General features: G+C 42.1%; 1 protein-coding gene across 1 annotated transcript in view; it reads right to left on the bottom strand.

Moving 5' to 3' along the window:
- The window catches only part of Klhl14 (kelch like family member 14), a 107,336-nt gene that overhangs the window by 73,712 nt on the left and 18,602 nt on the right, over positions 1-15,022 (bottom strand). The window contains exon 2 of the mRNA XM_057788852.1: positions 2,406-2,527. Within this exon, the coding sequence (XP_057644835.1) occupies positions 2,406-2,527 (122 nt within the window). The remainder of the gene's footprint in view (positions 1-2,405; positions 2,528-15,022) is intronic.

Below are 15,022 nucleotides of genomic sequence, written 5' to 3'. Positions count from 1 at the left end.
CAGACAAAACTCTTGTGCTACCGTTGGCAGTAGCATTTAACAATAGCTAGTGATAGCACTTGCAATGTATTGACCACATGCTGCATGCTAGATGATGCATGTGTGCAAGGCTACTCAAGTGACTGACAAATGAGAAACTGACCCAGAATGTTTGTAGGACATGGTCAAAGTTAGATATCTGTGTTCAAATCCAGATGTGAAAGTTCATGCTTTTCAGCCATGAAGGTAGAGTCCCGTGGGCAATATGAAATTTTTTTGTTTTTTGTTTTTGTTTTGTTTTGTTTTTTCACGACAGGGTTTCTCTGTAGCTTTGGTGCCTGTCCTGGAACTAGCTCTTGTAGACCAGGCTGGCCTCGAACTCCCAGAGATCCGCCTGCCTCTGCCTCCCGAGTGCTGGGATTAAAGGCGTGCGCCACCACCGCCCGGCAATATGAAAGTTTTAAATCAGGAGACGACTGTATGTTACAGCCTATGGCTACTGTCAGGCATAATTAGTAGATCGCCTTTCATGTTCAAAACTGTCCCAGTTTGGGTAAGAAACCTGACAATCTCTGAGCATAGCTTAAAATAAAGACAAGGGACTGAAGAAGTTGTTCAGAGGATAAAGGCTCTTGCTGACAAGCCTGATGATCCCCAGAACCCATATGATCAAAAAAGAAAACTAAATCCTTCAAGTTATCTGCTGACTTCCACATGCACATTGTGGTGTATGCACGCATACGCCCCCACGCCCCCCCCCCCACATGAACACATGCATGCATGCACTAAACAAGTAAATATATGTAAAAGTTCAAGCATAAGGCTTTCTGGAGATGCTGTTTGAAATCCTTTTCCCCGGCATGGAGGGTTTCAATAAATCCCCATTTGGGTGCAGTGTGAAGTAGTTGGGAAAGCAGATGGGTTTGTCAATGACTAGCATTTATTAGTGAACTTAAAGATCTTGGTGTCTCAGATCTTATGCTGTGTTTAGGGTTGTCTCTCTGCAAATCTTTTGTCCTTTCCCCATCTACCCTTTGAGTTGGCATGCCACCTGTCCAGGAGTTCTCTGTTGACTAGAAAAGGTGCTGTCAAAGTACTGCTCCTCTGAATTAAGTTTGGCTTTAGTTTCCCATGCATCTTTAGAATACACCTGACGCATTCACTAAGATGTCTAACCCATGGTAAATGGTATTTTCACCGAAAGAGCATCTAAGCATTTTCAAGACCCTATTAACTTATTTTTTTCCTCTTCCTGCTTAATCTTGCTGTTTCTTGTCAGCTACTTCCTTACCACACCCATAGTATAGTGGTGCCCAGGGAGCCTTCTCGAAGCAGTGCCTGCACCATGCTGCTGCAGGTTTGGGGGAGCGGGAGGCCAGCTCCTAAGTATATTGTTTCAAGCTCCACCTCATATACCTTCACTCCCATTCTGCTCTTAAGGAAAACTCTTTTCCTGCTTCTCTTATTTGAAGGGGCTTTCAGGAAGAGCCAAGAAAATGATTTTACAAGAACAATCTGCTAAAATACACAAACGCTTGAAAGACATACACAACAGGGAAGCTAACTTTCACTTTTGTTGGTTTTAAATGTATGGCTTTGATTCATGGATCAAAATTGTTCATTTATTATTTTATCTATACAGCTCTGGGCAATTTTGACAGTTAAAATTTAGTTTTATTGACCAGTGCAGCCACTGTGCCCACAAGGGGACTGGTGTGAGCCGCCTGCTGCTCTCAAGAAACGATGACTTTAGACTCCATGACTGCATCAGATCAGGCATCGTAACCGATACAACAATATGTTCCAAATCTCAGTGCCCAAGGCAAGAGTTCTGCTGTAAAACACAATCACCCTTTAAGGAGAGGAGAGCCTTGCCTGGATGTTCACAAGCATGGTTTAATACAGCTGGGGGAAGCCATGAATATATCTGCCTATCAAGCTTTGGCACAGCCTAAGGAGGCCATTTCTGGAAATACCTGGTCCTCCAGACTAAAGCTGGGCAAGGATGCTTAAAAAGTAAACGGATGTTGGTTACAGAGATAATGAACTAAAATACCTACCATTTTGACATGACAAAACGTACTGGTCTTTAGACAAAACAACCTTTCAGTTTTGTATCAATGACAACAAAAGCTCTAGCTGAAGCATTTCTAGGGGAAGATTTCTGCTCTCTGCCCCACCCCCACCCATCCCAACACACAGAGAAATACAAACCAGGCCAACTTTAATTTAGGCCTGTTCAACCAAATTGGCCACCTAGACAATGTTAATTTAGTCTTTTACTCTAAATCTCCCATGATATACAAACAAACCACCAAAGGGTAGAAGATCAATACAGTGTCTGATTTGATTAACTGCGTTTTTTAATTCATCAAGACAACTCCAGCCTGAGATAAACAGGCAAGGAAATAAATAAGGGCACTCACTTGTGAGTATTTTCCACGTCTTCTTTTCATCATCGTAATACTGGACCAGATTGCTGGGGAGCCGGTCCGGTCCGGGAGGCAACCCTCCAACCAACAGCAGCATTTTCTTGTTAGAGCGAATTCTTCACCCAAAACAAAAGAGGAGATGAATAAGCACTTTATTGTAGAGTCTTTTAGGTGGCAACAGAATCATAACCATCAAAAGAATGTTCCTTGCTTGCGCGTTTTCTGTTTCATTTTTCCTTCTTCTCCCATTCATATCTCAACAATTCTTTTTGAATCAAGCAGAAAAATGATCGGAAGAGCTTCACATCCCTATACTCATGGAATAATAAGCTTCCTTTATGCAATTTGTTAGAGGTTCATTCTAGAACGACCTTTCCCTTATATTAGCCCTTTAAATCATCGCTCTTTACAGCTGAGTACACATGAAATGCTCTAGAGTTGTACTCGGGCTAAGCATTAAAGTTGCATGTCAAAAAATGTATTAGTCAAAATCATTATTATAAGCCATTCTCCACTCAAAGAACCTTGAAAAAATTAAGGTTATGCAGAGAGTTTGGGAGTCTACCCTTTAATCACCCAGGGAACTTCAGAGACCAGTTTTGTACAATTAACACGGGGCTAACTGGGGTCTGTGGACCCGTCTGAGCATGCCTTTTTGTTTTGTTTGTTTGTTTAAAATTAGCCTAGACTTCTGCCTCCACCCCATCCCCCCACTTCAGCTCGCCCTCCCCTCTGCTCCCCCCCTGTGCTCCACTGGTAATACAGCAGCACCAATTGGTAAAATGAGACTGTGATGTCGTCGTGAGCCTCCCCAGAGTGGAGCCCTGCCAATGCTTGCCACTGATCCAGCGGCATGAACCTGCTCAGCTGTGCAAAGTAAGTCTAATTCCCTCCCTCTGTTTTTCTACCTTCTCCCCCAGGGGGCAACCACTGAAAGGAGTGACTACCCACCCATCAAGAGCTGGCAATTCGCTGCTATTAACCGTGACTGTGATTCCCAGTCTGCCTGGCAGTTCCTGAGAACAGGCCTGCAACGTCTCATATGCAGTAAAAGCTCTGAGATGCACCCTGGCCGGCCCACATGACCTGATGGATGTACAATCCTCGGCAACAGTAATGGATTGAGCACACTTGCCACTGAAGCAGGGAGAGAATGGCCAGACCCCCACAAGGGGCCTGCTGATTTAACACTCACTTTACATATAATTGAACTTTTCATTTACCTGAAAGACTCAAGGTGGTTGGCTGTGAAAGAAATGGAACAGCCATGATTGAAGAAGAAAGTCAACAGATTCGAAGGAGTTCCTCTTAAATCTAAACGCAACCAATGACTTGACTCAGAATCCGTGAGGCCTGGTGAAATAGGCCCCGGGCAGAAGCTCTCTGTGTCGGTTAGAAACCTAATACTCAGAGAGTTAACTTAATACGGTTAATGACATTTCCATATGAAGGAAGGGAACAAGAGAATTCCTTTAATGAAACTCTGGTGCCTTTGGATGAATTGAGTGCACTGAGTGTGTTTGCCTCGGCAGGGATGGTACCTCTTGGAGGAACTACACCGCTAGCCATCGACAGAGGGAGCTGTACCGACAGATAGATGAGCCACACATTTGGCAGCTTGAAACACTCCTTTTTTTCCATCCTGAGGATATAGTTAAACAAAATTAAAAACACATGAAGTCAATTTCTTCAAAGTGAATACACATTCAGACTGCACCCTGATGTCTTCTAGACCGCTCGCTGGCACACACAAATAGACGGCAATGACGAAGATGACCTACATTAGGAATTTCAGTCATCAGTGACTTGTGAGAAAAATGAATATCTGCATCAAACATCCTTCTATTTTATTTGGCTGTAACACACATGTAATTCCTGTGCCATTTAGTTTTGTAAATGCATGGTCACAAAATTGATAGATGGCTCTTTTTATCTTCTTTAAACTGCTACTTGAGGCTCAAATGACCAAGCATTCTATTTGTGTGAGAGAAGTCATGACGAAAGCAGTTTGGTGCATGTAAATTCATGAAGGCAATCTGGTCAGTAGAAGTCACATTGTGTGGCTGTCTTAGTATCAACTGCATACATGCTGTCAGAGTCCAGATAGGACCAGTTTACATGTAGCTGACAGGGAAGAAAGAGCTCTGGGAATCAGGGTTTGCTAAAAAAAAATTAGTAAAGCTAAATATATTTATTATATATAATTTATATATTATATTTATACTATATATAAATATATGAAAAAGCATTTTTTCAAGACAGGGTTTCTTTGTGTGCCAGCTTGATTATCCTGAAACTCACTTTGTAGAACAGGCTAGCCTCAAACTCACAGAGGTCTGCCTCTGCTTCCCAAGTGCTGGGGTTAAAGGCGTGTGCCACCATACCCAGCTTGAATATCTTATATTTATGTTTTAAAATATTGTTTTAAAATAAGATCAACAAATGCGCAAATGAGTTACATGTTTGGCTCATGTTTATTTGTTAAAGTCATCTTATTCCCTGGTTAGGTCAGTTTCTCTGGACCAATCTCGCTAGTGTTTTTTCACAGTGGCGTTGCTTTTGGTTCATAATTAAGGATGAGAAGAGAACCTGGAGTCTTTGAGGCATCTACTCAAAGCATCCAAGGTGCTTTGGTTCTCTAAGAACCAGATTTTCTCTCACCACCGGGGGTCTTGAACAGCTGACGAATGGTCAAAGCCTCCAACCTTGTCAGCAATGAAACAACTGAAGGGCTGGCAGCCAGTAACATTGAAAGACTACCTAACACGAGACAAATCTCCACACCCAATTACATAGGAAAAAAGACACCCCATTTTCTCCAGTGGTTACATTTTCCACCAGAGGGCAGGACTTGCGTTTGTCATGTAGAGCTTACTTCCATGACACAGACACCTTCCAAACCTTTCGTACTGTTGTGTTTATATTCATTTATATTCATATTATATGTTCATTCACTTCATTTCTAAACCTTGTAACTCAGTTGTCCTACCCAGTATTAATAATTTCATGATTTGTTCTTTTTCTGAACAATTCTAGCAGTTCAAATTTATCAGGCAAAAATCTAAAAGTGTTGTCTTACTGCAAGAATTGGGACATCGTAATAGGGCAAGTTGGTCTACGTTTTAGCTCTTTAATGTAGTTTTCATTAACACTTTCAGTTTATAGATTTTATTATTTAAAAATATTTTTTATTACTCCCTTTGACATCACCAGGATCAAAATACAGTATTTAAAAGATACGAAATGAGAGAAATATAAACAGAAAGCTTGGGCAGATCCTACCAACAGTATTTGTATGCCTTTGATTCTTGTAGCCAAAAATATACGGGGAAGAAGGAGGTGGAATTTGAAGGTCTCCTTCATTCTGGCTCAGTGACCACACAACATCTACCATGTGTCACGTCTGCGTGTGCGTGTGCACTCTCCTGCATACCTACTTTGGTTCAGGGGATGAATGATTGAAAGATGACCTAGAACCTCCTGTTGTAAACAGATTTTTCATCATACTGGTGTTCTGAGTATGGTAAAGTCTCATTTATTTATATCTCAGTGATTTGGAACTTTCATAATTGGGAAACAGGCCAGATAAAGTGATCTGGTTTAAGATACATGGGGAAAAGTTCCTAAGAATACAAGAAGAATTTTAATCTGCTAAAAAAAAAAATTCAGCAGGTTTATAGGCATTTGGACAATTTTTTTCATAGATGCTTTATAGTTTTCACGTTTGTAAAACAAGGCATTCTGCTGAGTCATACAAATGATTAAATCATGAAATTGGAAGAAAACATAGAGGATTTAAGTTTAGTGATACCATAGTTTAACAGGTTCTGAGGATTACCCAATGGGCTTAAACATCTTGGCTTCATAGCAGAGATTCTCAGGCTGTAATTCTTAGAGCTCTGACTCCATGGAATGAATCCTTTTTTTAAAATCCGGTAATACGGGTAGTAATTGCTCAGCAGTTAACAGCACTTGCTACTCTTGCAAAAGATTCAGGTTCAGGTCCAAGTGCTCACATCTTGTTTTACAATGGTCTATAACTCCAGAGGACCCAATCGCTTCTTCTGGCCTCACAGGGCACCAGGCATGTATGGAGCATGTGCACATATGTGTGTGTGCCCGTGCATGCATATGCGCACGTGCGCGCGCGCACACACACACACACACACACACAGGCAAATACTCATACACATAAAGATAAATAAAAAAAAATAGTGTTCCTCAGTTGTGGTGGTTTAAATGCAAATGGCCTTCATAGGCCCATATATTTTAATGCTTGGTCTCTAATTGGTAGAAAGAACTATTTGGGAAGGAAGAGAAGGTGTGGCCTTGTTGAAGGAGGTGTGACCTTGTTGAAGGAGGTGTGACACTGGGGATGGACATTGAAGATTTCAAAAACCCAAAGCATTTTATTTGGCTCTCTCTCTGCTTGGTGCTTGTTGAAGCTCTCAGTGACTGCTCCAGCACCATGCCTGCCTGCTTCCTGTCATGTCCCCCATTGTGATTCTTATGGACTCATATTCTGAAACTGTAAGCATGTTCTCAACGCACCTTTTCTTTTCATAGGTTTCCTTGGTCACGGTGTCTCTTCAGAGCAATAGAAAAGTAACTAAGACATCATGTTTTGTAAAGACCTTAACACCCACACATCCAGACTCAAGGCTACTGAATTGGTTTGGCTCTCAACATAATGCGGAAATGTACATTTTAAAAAAATTATTCATTTCTATTTTATATGTGTGTGTGTGTGTGTGTGATATTTTGCCTAAATGTTTGCACGTACATCACATGGGCTCCTGGTGCCTGCAGAGTTTAGAAGAGAGTGTCAGATTCATTGGGATCTAGTTACTAGCAGTTGTGATCTGCCCTATGTGTGTGCCAACAGCCAATCCCTGGTCCCCTGCAAGAATAGTAAGCTCTCTGAACTGCTAGGGCCATCTCTCCAACCCTTATTTATTTATTTTTTTAAAGTTAATGGGAAGCATAGCCCAGATTAGATTAAACAAACCACTCAGGGTCACCAGTCTTTTTCTTTCTTTCTTTCTTTCTTTCTTTCTTTCTTTCTTTCTTTCTTTCTTTCTTTCTTCCTTCCTTCCTTCCTTCCTTCCTTCCTTCCTTCCTTCCTTCCTTCCTTCCTTCTTTCTTTCTTTCTTTCTTTCTTTCTTTCTTTCTTTCTTTCTTTCTTTCTTTCTTTCTTATGTATGCAATGTTCTGTCTGTGTGTATGTATGCAGGCCAGAAGAGGGCACCAGACCTCACTACAGATGGTTGTGAGCCACCATGTGGTTGCTGGGAATTCAACTCAGGACCTTTGGAAGAGCAGGCAGTGCTCTTAACCACTGAGCCATCTCTCCAGCCCCTATTTTTTTTAAGAAGTGATTTTTTTTACCTATTTAGAAATTTATAACAAAATAGTCCTTACTTTTCAATCCACTGTCTTGTTGAAAGTAGTGGGAGTGTTAATAGTGTTAATTTCACACATTCACACTGAATAACCCTCATCGATGTTCTAGAGTACACCTTCTTTTTAAAAAATTGGCAACAGTAAAAAATTTCTGAGTCTACAATGACCAAAAATTAATTCAAAATCAAATTTGTAAAGAATCCCTGGTGTTTTGGGCAGTGTTTGCCCATGTTACAATGAGTGACTTCTGTAGCCCTTGTTCTGAACACAGGATGTGTGCACTTTGTACTGTGTACCCTATCATTCTACACAGCACCTGCCTGCACACCTCAGCTCAGAGATGGCTACTGAGTATTAAGAACTATAGCATTTTCTCTATATGCAAATTTTTATGTTTTTATGGGAATGTTATGACTTAATTATGGGAAACATAGACTTTCTAATTGGTATACCTTTGGATTGGATTGTGTTGGAGTGTTTGATGTTGAAAACTGCTGTTTGAGTTGCTAGCTTGAGTTTCATAAATAAATCCATTAAATAAATTTAGGCTTAGATAGAATTTTCAAAAGTTCATGAAATGACCCCAAACTTACTTCTACCATTTGTACTAAATATTTATTTATTTAGGCTTTTAAAAACAGGGCCTCTCTACATAGCCATACCTGTCCTGAAACTCTGCAGACCAGGCTTTCAGCTCAGATTCACAGATATCTGCCTGTTTCTGCCCCTGGAGTGCTAGGATTAGCAATGTGCGCCAGGACACCCAGCTGTAAGGAGCATTCACGCAAAGCAGTGTTTTGTGTCTTTGTCATCATCAATATAAACAATCCCTGTGTGGCTTTTGTGTGTTTGACATCTCCACCGAATCAGACTACTAGAAGTGAAAGAGCCTTGCACTCCTCTGGAGGTCACTGTCAAGCCCCCATTGTCAGTCTTCACCTTCTAGCTAATTTTAGTCAGGGTCTCAGGTCTCTTTGCTGTTCATTGCTGGTCTTCAAGCTTTTGGGGATTCTGCACTTTCTGCTTCCAGTTTTGCCACAGAAACACTGGAATTACATGGACACACTACTGTACCTGGGCTTTATATGGGTTCTGGGGATTTGAACTCAGTACATTGCTTTTGCTTAGTAAGCTATTTGTTTACCGACTAAGTTACTGCCTCAGCTCTGTTTATATTATTTTAATTATTAGAAAATACTACTACTAATAAACTACTATTAAATTATTCTACTATGTCTTTTGAAATGTAATATATTATTGAGAAGTTTGCTCTGTAATTCCTTACATATAATATTGAGAGGTATGTAGTTTTTTTTTTTTTTTTTTTTTTTTGACAAAGAGTTGATAGAAAAAGCAAGACATTTTGGAGGGGCAGTCTAAATGAGATGAGATAGTTGCTATCCCATCTTTAAAGGGTCGAATTAAGTTTGAGTGAAGGATCAGTCTAAGCTACACGAGGGTTCTCTTTCTGCCATGTGTGAGGTTTCTAGCTCTAAAGTGACTCCTGGTCTTGGATGCCTCCTGTCTGTTTACAACAATATTGCAAGGGTCAGAGACGCCATCCAGATGGGATGAGACAGTAAATGGTCACTACTTGTAACTAAAGCCCGTCCCTTAGCGAATGACACCTTAAAAAAGGAACGTCTTTGCCTTGTGTAGAGAGGAAACAAATTCAGTAATGAGAGGTTGAGAAAGATGGACAGAACTTGTGACGTTTTCCCATGATATTCAAATTTCAGTGGTCCTGACCACACCCACTGGAGGCTGAGGGTTTTCTTAAAGCAGTTTCTGTCTGTAAATATGGCAGCAATGTATGGGAGGACCTGGTGGGGGCAGGAAAACACTGGCTCCAAAACCCACAGGGATGAGAATAGGTATCTGAATTAGTTCAGGCCTGTGTAACAAAATCACCTCCGGATGAAAGACCTTTATGTTTCAGCCTGGAGACTGAGAAGATGAAAACATTAGCTGATGTGGCCAACCTTTTGTTTGTTTCTCAGGAAGTGGGAGGACTTGAGGAATGGGAGGAGAAAGCAATCTTTTCCCTGTCTCCTTTGAAGAGTCCACCAATTACATCACACACACCCTAATGACTCAACTCACAGACCCCATACCCAAAGGGCAGTCATGATGGGAGATAAAGTTTCACGTAGGAATTTTAAAGGTATAGGAACACAAATATTTAATCCACCAATAAGGTTTGTAGCAATCTTATGAGATCTGGGAAGCCTCTTAGTTGACATGTAGTTCCCATAGTGGTCAACTGATAAATGATGGCTATTATTATTATGCATAATTTTTAACCTTACAGAGCTCTAATGTGAAAACAACATCTGAATCCTGGGGTTTTTATTGCTGAGCCTTTCATATACTATATATTACACTATTTAGAAATAACCAGAATGGTTAATAATCCATATGCAAGATTAACAAAAATATAAAACCAATGAGCTTCTAACAGTGATGTTCACCTAGATAGTATTCATATTTCCAATTTGCCCACTTCCTTAGTAGGCAGGCCTCTCTGCAATGGTAGTCCATGAACTCAGGATAGCTAGGTCACCAATTTTTAACTTGCCTGTAGCTCTTCTACCCACTTACCAGATTCTTTGGGGTTTGCATCTGTCGTTTCTTTTGATTTTTTAAATGACATTCATTTATTTACTTTGCATGTGTATGCGTGGGGATGCCTTGCGATGGTATGCATTTGTAGGAATACGTTCTCCCCTTCCACCACTGGGGATCCAACTCAAGTCATCATTCTCGAGCTTGACAGCGGGAGCTGTCAGCTCCCGAGTCATCTCACCAGTTCTGTACCCCTTCTTTCCAGTGAACTGGCACCAACTTCTTTCTATTGGAGTAGTTCTCTCCAGCAAGTCAGTGCAGGGTCCTTGTTTTTTTTGCCCTTCTGAACCCACGGGATCCATAGTTTGTCAATGAATCTTGGCACAGCTTGACATGAATGATCAATTACTTCAGCCCTCTTCTTTTAAAGTTGTGTGTGTGTGTGGTATGTGTGTATGTATGTTTGTGGTCTTGTGTGTGCAGGTGTGTGCACGGCACAGCTGGTGTGTGAAGGTGTGCAAAGCTTGGAAGGCCATCTGTGCATCAGTCCTCTCCTTCCCCCTCCTTCAGAACAGGGTCTCATTGTTGGTGTTTGCTGGCTCTGTTCAGCTAGCTGCCTGGCATCTCTGCCTCACATCTTACCATAGGGATGCTGGGATTACCAACAATGCCACTCTGTCTGGCTTTTAACAGGTGATTTCTGATTAGAACCAGGTCCTCAACTGGTCAGCAAGTGTTTTACCTACCAACAACTGTTCCCGTCCTCAATCCCCTTTAGAACTATCATAGATGACCATTGTCCACCATCTCTGAGGTGCGTATTTCCCTGTTGGGTTGCAATACCTATGTTTTCTCTCTTTTCCTATCCTGTAGGTGAATGCCTTGCTTGAAATCCATTTTCATTGCAAGAGACGTTGTGAGTCAAGATGTGAAAAAATAAAAAATCAGAAGTGAAAAGGTAACTTCAGATGGAAATCCCTTAGCCTATAAGGGAAGGCAGGCAAAGGAAGACCCTGAGTCCTTGGACAGGAGGAAGCTTCAAAAATTGGCTAGCTTTCCAGAAACATGAACCTGGAATGGGGCTCAGCACTCCCCAAAGAGCAGCTGCTACAGTTTTCTTAAAAATTTCCAGAGAAGTAAACTCCCCTGAGAATTGGTTCCAGCTGATTCGCCGTTGTATTTAGGTTTCTTTATCATAGCTGCTCTTGGTAATTACACAGCAGCTTTCATGGGAAGAGCCTTTAAATAGAGCTGGTAATGTCTCTCTAAGGTAGGCGAACACAGTGCCATTATCCCCATTTAACAGACCGAAGAATAGAGGAAGGGGTGTGGGCACCTTTTCCATGTCCCATCTCACACCGGCATGTCCCCAGGGTTTTCTCCCAGTGCTCTCCTGTGACTCCGGGGTGAGAGCTGCATCTTGGCTTCGCACCCTCTGCTTTAGAGTCACCCTTACCGGAGAAGCCTTCGTACTGTGCATGATCTGGACTTCTTAGGATGTAAGGAAGTGTTGGAGCCGTGACAATGCGGGCTGAGAACATTGCCGGCTACACTCAAAAGCAGAGGGAGGATACAGCACCCAGAAGGTGTTGCAGAGATGCCGTTATGTGCGTGAAGCTACACTCTGACGGATACAAGAATGACTGGGGCAAACAGAAGTCCTCTGTACATTTAAGTCAGAAGCACATTAGGTTGATTATATCTTTGGCTTTTCACCTGTTTTAGTATCGACTGAACGGAAGGCAAGGGAGGAGGATATCTAAAGGGCAAGTGACAGGAAGGGAATCAGGGTGAAGAAAGAACAGTTTGTGTGTGAAATGTAGGTTCAGAGGCCCGAGTGCCAAACATTTGATCCTTTGCTAGGAGCTATTGGAGAGTTTTGGAATCTCCTGGAGGTGGGGCTTAGTGGGAGGTTTTAGGTCATTGTGGTTGTGTGTTGGCTGGGAACATAAGACACTGGCTTCTTCCTGTTTTACTAGGCAAGCAATTGCTTTGGACATGTGCTTCTGGTTACGATGGGCAGCGTCCCAGAGGAAAAGTCTGGATGGCTGAAGCCTACTGAGTTTTCTTGTTTTTAAGTTGCCTGTCTCAGCAGAAACCAGCAGTCACATTGACTGATTCCTGATTCCACCTCAGTCCCTTATTAAGCACTTCCATAAAGTGTCCCCAATTTTATTGCAACTAGCGAAGGAGCAAACAGTTGCTGTTGTCATGACCACATCTTACAAGTTTTTGCTTGCTTGCTTGCTTGTTTGTTTTTAAACATTTGCCTTTCTTTCCAGTGTTCTTTACCTTTGAGTTTTGCTGAGATTTTGTTGTTGTTGGTGGTGGTAGTTTTGTTTTTTGACATTCAAAATATAGCCCAGGCTAGCCTCAAAGTTGTTATTTAGACAAAAATAGCCTTGCATGCCTGATCCTCCTTCCTCTGCATCTGGGTACTGGATGACAGGCATGCACCACTGTCCCTATCATTTCTTTCCTTTACTCTGGTTCAGTTTTGTCTCACAGAATGAGAGTTACTCAGGACAGTGCGGGGCCAAGTAAATTTCAGTTATCAGCATCACACGGGATGCACATACTATATACATGATGTATTTAAGTCATATATATATACTATAGCATTTATTTAAAGTGGTTCATCTAAACAATACTTTAAAACCATCCTCCTAGCCTACCATAATCCTTTCCAGTGAAGGTGAAAACTTTTAGAAAACATCTAAGGTAGGGGCATCTCATTCCTGCTGTGATGAGCGAAGGTAGGACCCAATGCCATTTTGTCACTGTTGCTGTCTGTTTCTATAGGAAATATTTTCCTGGGTGATCCACATATATAACCAGTAGTAAGAAGTATTCTTTTGAGCAGTTGTGTTTATAAGATCACATGCTTTGATGTCAAAGAACATCAGTACACATCTACTATGTTAAAAGTTTTCTCAAATACCACCCAGAATTATCTCACTTCTCACCAGCAGCAGGGTAAGAACTAGAAGCCAGGACATTAAAACCAGAGTTCTGAAACCTAGCCAATGTTCCAACTCTGCACTTTCAACAGGTAAAATCACGAGAGCACCACTACCTCTAGGGTTTTGTTGTTTGTTTTTTGAGACAGGGTTTCATGTAGCCCAGGCTGGACTCATAGTTGCTATAGAGCTGAGGATGCATTTGACCTGACCCTGCTACTGCCACAGCCCTACTGCTGGGTTTATGGGCTTGCATTATCATGCCCAGTTTTATGCAGCAGTGGGGAGTGGGGACTGAACCCAGTGCTATATGACTGCAAGGCACACGCCGTAGATCTCTCAATATAGCTTAAACTGGTCTCAAATTCTGATCTTGCCTCAGCCCCAAGAGCTGGGATTATAGGTGTACCTGACATAGATCAGCTTCTTACTTGTTATAGCTGTGCACAGTGCATATGTGGCTGACCCCCCTTCTTTCACTTTTCCCTTTGGCTCCCTTTAGCTCACAGGCATTGCCACCACTGTCCCTGACACATACCCATCCCAGAAGGGCTGTGTCCTTTAACATGCATGCCAAACTTGCATGCTGGCTGATGACAGCGGAGGCAGATGGGACGGGACAGACTCAAGGCCTCCATCTGAGCCTGTGAAGTGCAGTGCCTCGTCTGACTTAATCCCAGTCCTCAAGGTCAGGGCAGGTCCACCTGGAGAGAGCCTCACATCCCACGCTGGGTCCAACTTGGAGCAAACTGCTTTCTTACGCATTTGGACCCTCCTCCCTCTTTTCCCAGAAATCCTTGCTTTATTTTTGTATTTTGTCTTTTACTGACTGGTTGAGTTTTAATTGTGGTGTGTGTGTGTGTGTGTGCTCCTGACTGTGGGGGCTGGAAGACAATCTTAGATGTCACTCGAAGGAGCATGGTTCACCTCCTGTGAGACAGGATTTCTCATTGGCTTGGAGCTCCCCAACTAAGCTAATTGCTAATCATCAAGCCTCAGGGATCCTCCTTTCTCTCCCTCCCTGGTGCTGTGATTACAAGCACGCCACCAAGTAGAGCATTCTTAGGTGGGTTCTGGATCTGGGGCTCAAACTCAGGTCCCCAGGTTTGTAAGGCAAGCTTCTACTGACTGAACCATCCTCTCAGCCTTTTGTGAACCAGAAGCAGCTCCTTCGTTTGGTTAACTATGTCCTCTGAATTCCAGTACCCCATGCTTAGTGCGAAGAATCAGCTGCAACAGAAAAAACCATTCCACTAATCCTCCCCTCATCCCTGGTAGGAAGCTGCATTGCAAGACTTGCTCTCAGCTTAGCCCTTGCTCTCAGTTCAGCCCTCTTATTTACAAGGCAAGATCTCACTACTCATTGGCAAACAACTTACTACTAATATTCAATTCTTATGCAAAAAGAGAAAGGTCTTGTCTGAGAAAAGAGTTTCTACACAGACTCATGGAGGAGACCTCAAGGTCTTTAGAGTTTACAGACAAAAGGAGATGAACTTGGGTCTCACCCCAGCGATGCACTCCTAATGCCTGGATTTAAAACTCAAAGATAGTTTAGTGATTAGACTATGTGTCCTCCCAAGAACAAATCTTGTTACTGAGACTTCTCTCATGCTCTTTTGTTCCTGTCTGTCTGTCTTTCAAAAGAAACATGAGGGACTTTCTAACCTTAAGAAAGTTTGG

This window comes from Chionomys nivalis, chromosome 14 (assembly GCF_950005125.1).
Source record: "Chionomys nivalis chromosome 14, mChiNiv1.1, whole genome shotgun sequence".
NCBI lineage: Eukaryota > Metazoa > Chordata > Mammalia > Rodentia > Cricetidae > Chionomys > Chionomys nivalis.
This window is presented reverse-complemented; position numbering and strand designations above follow the sequence as displayed.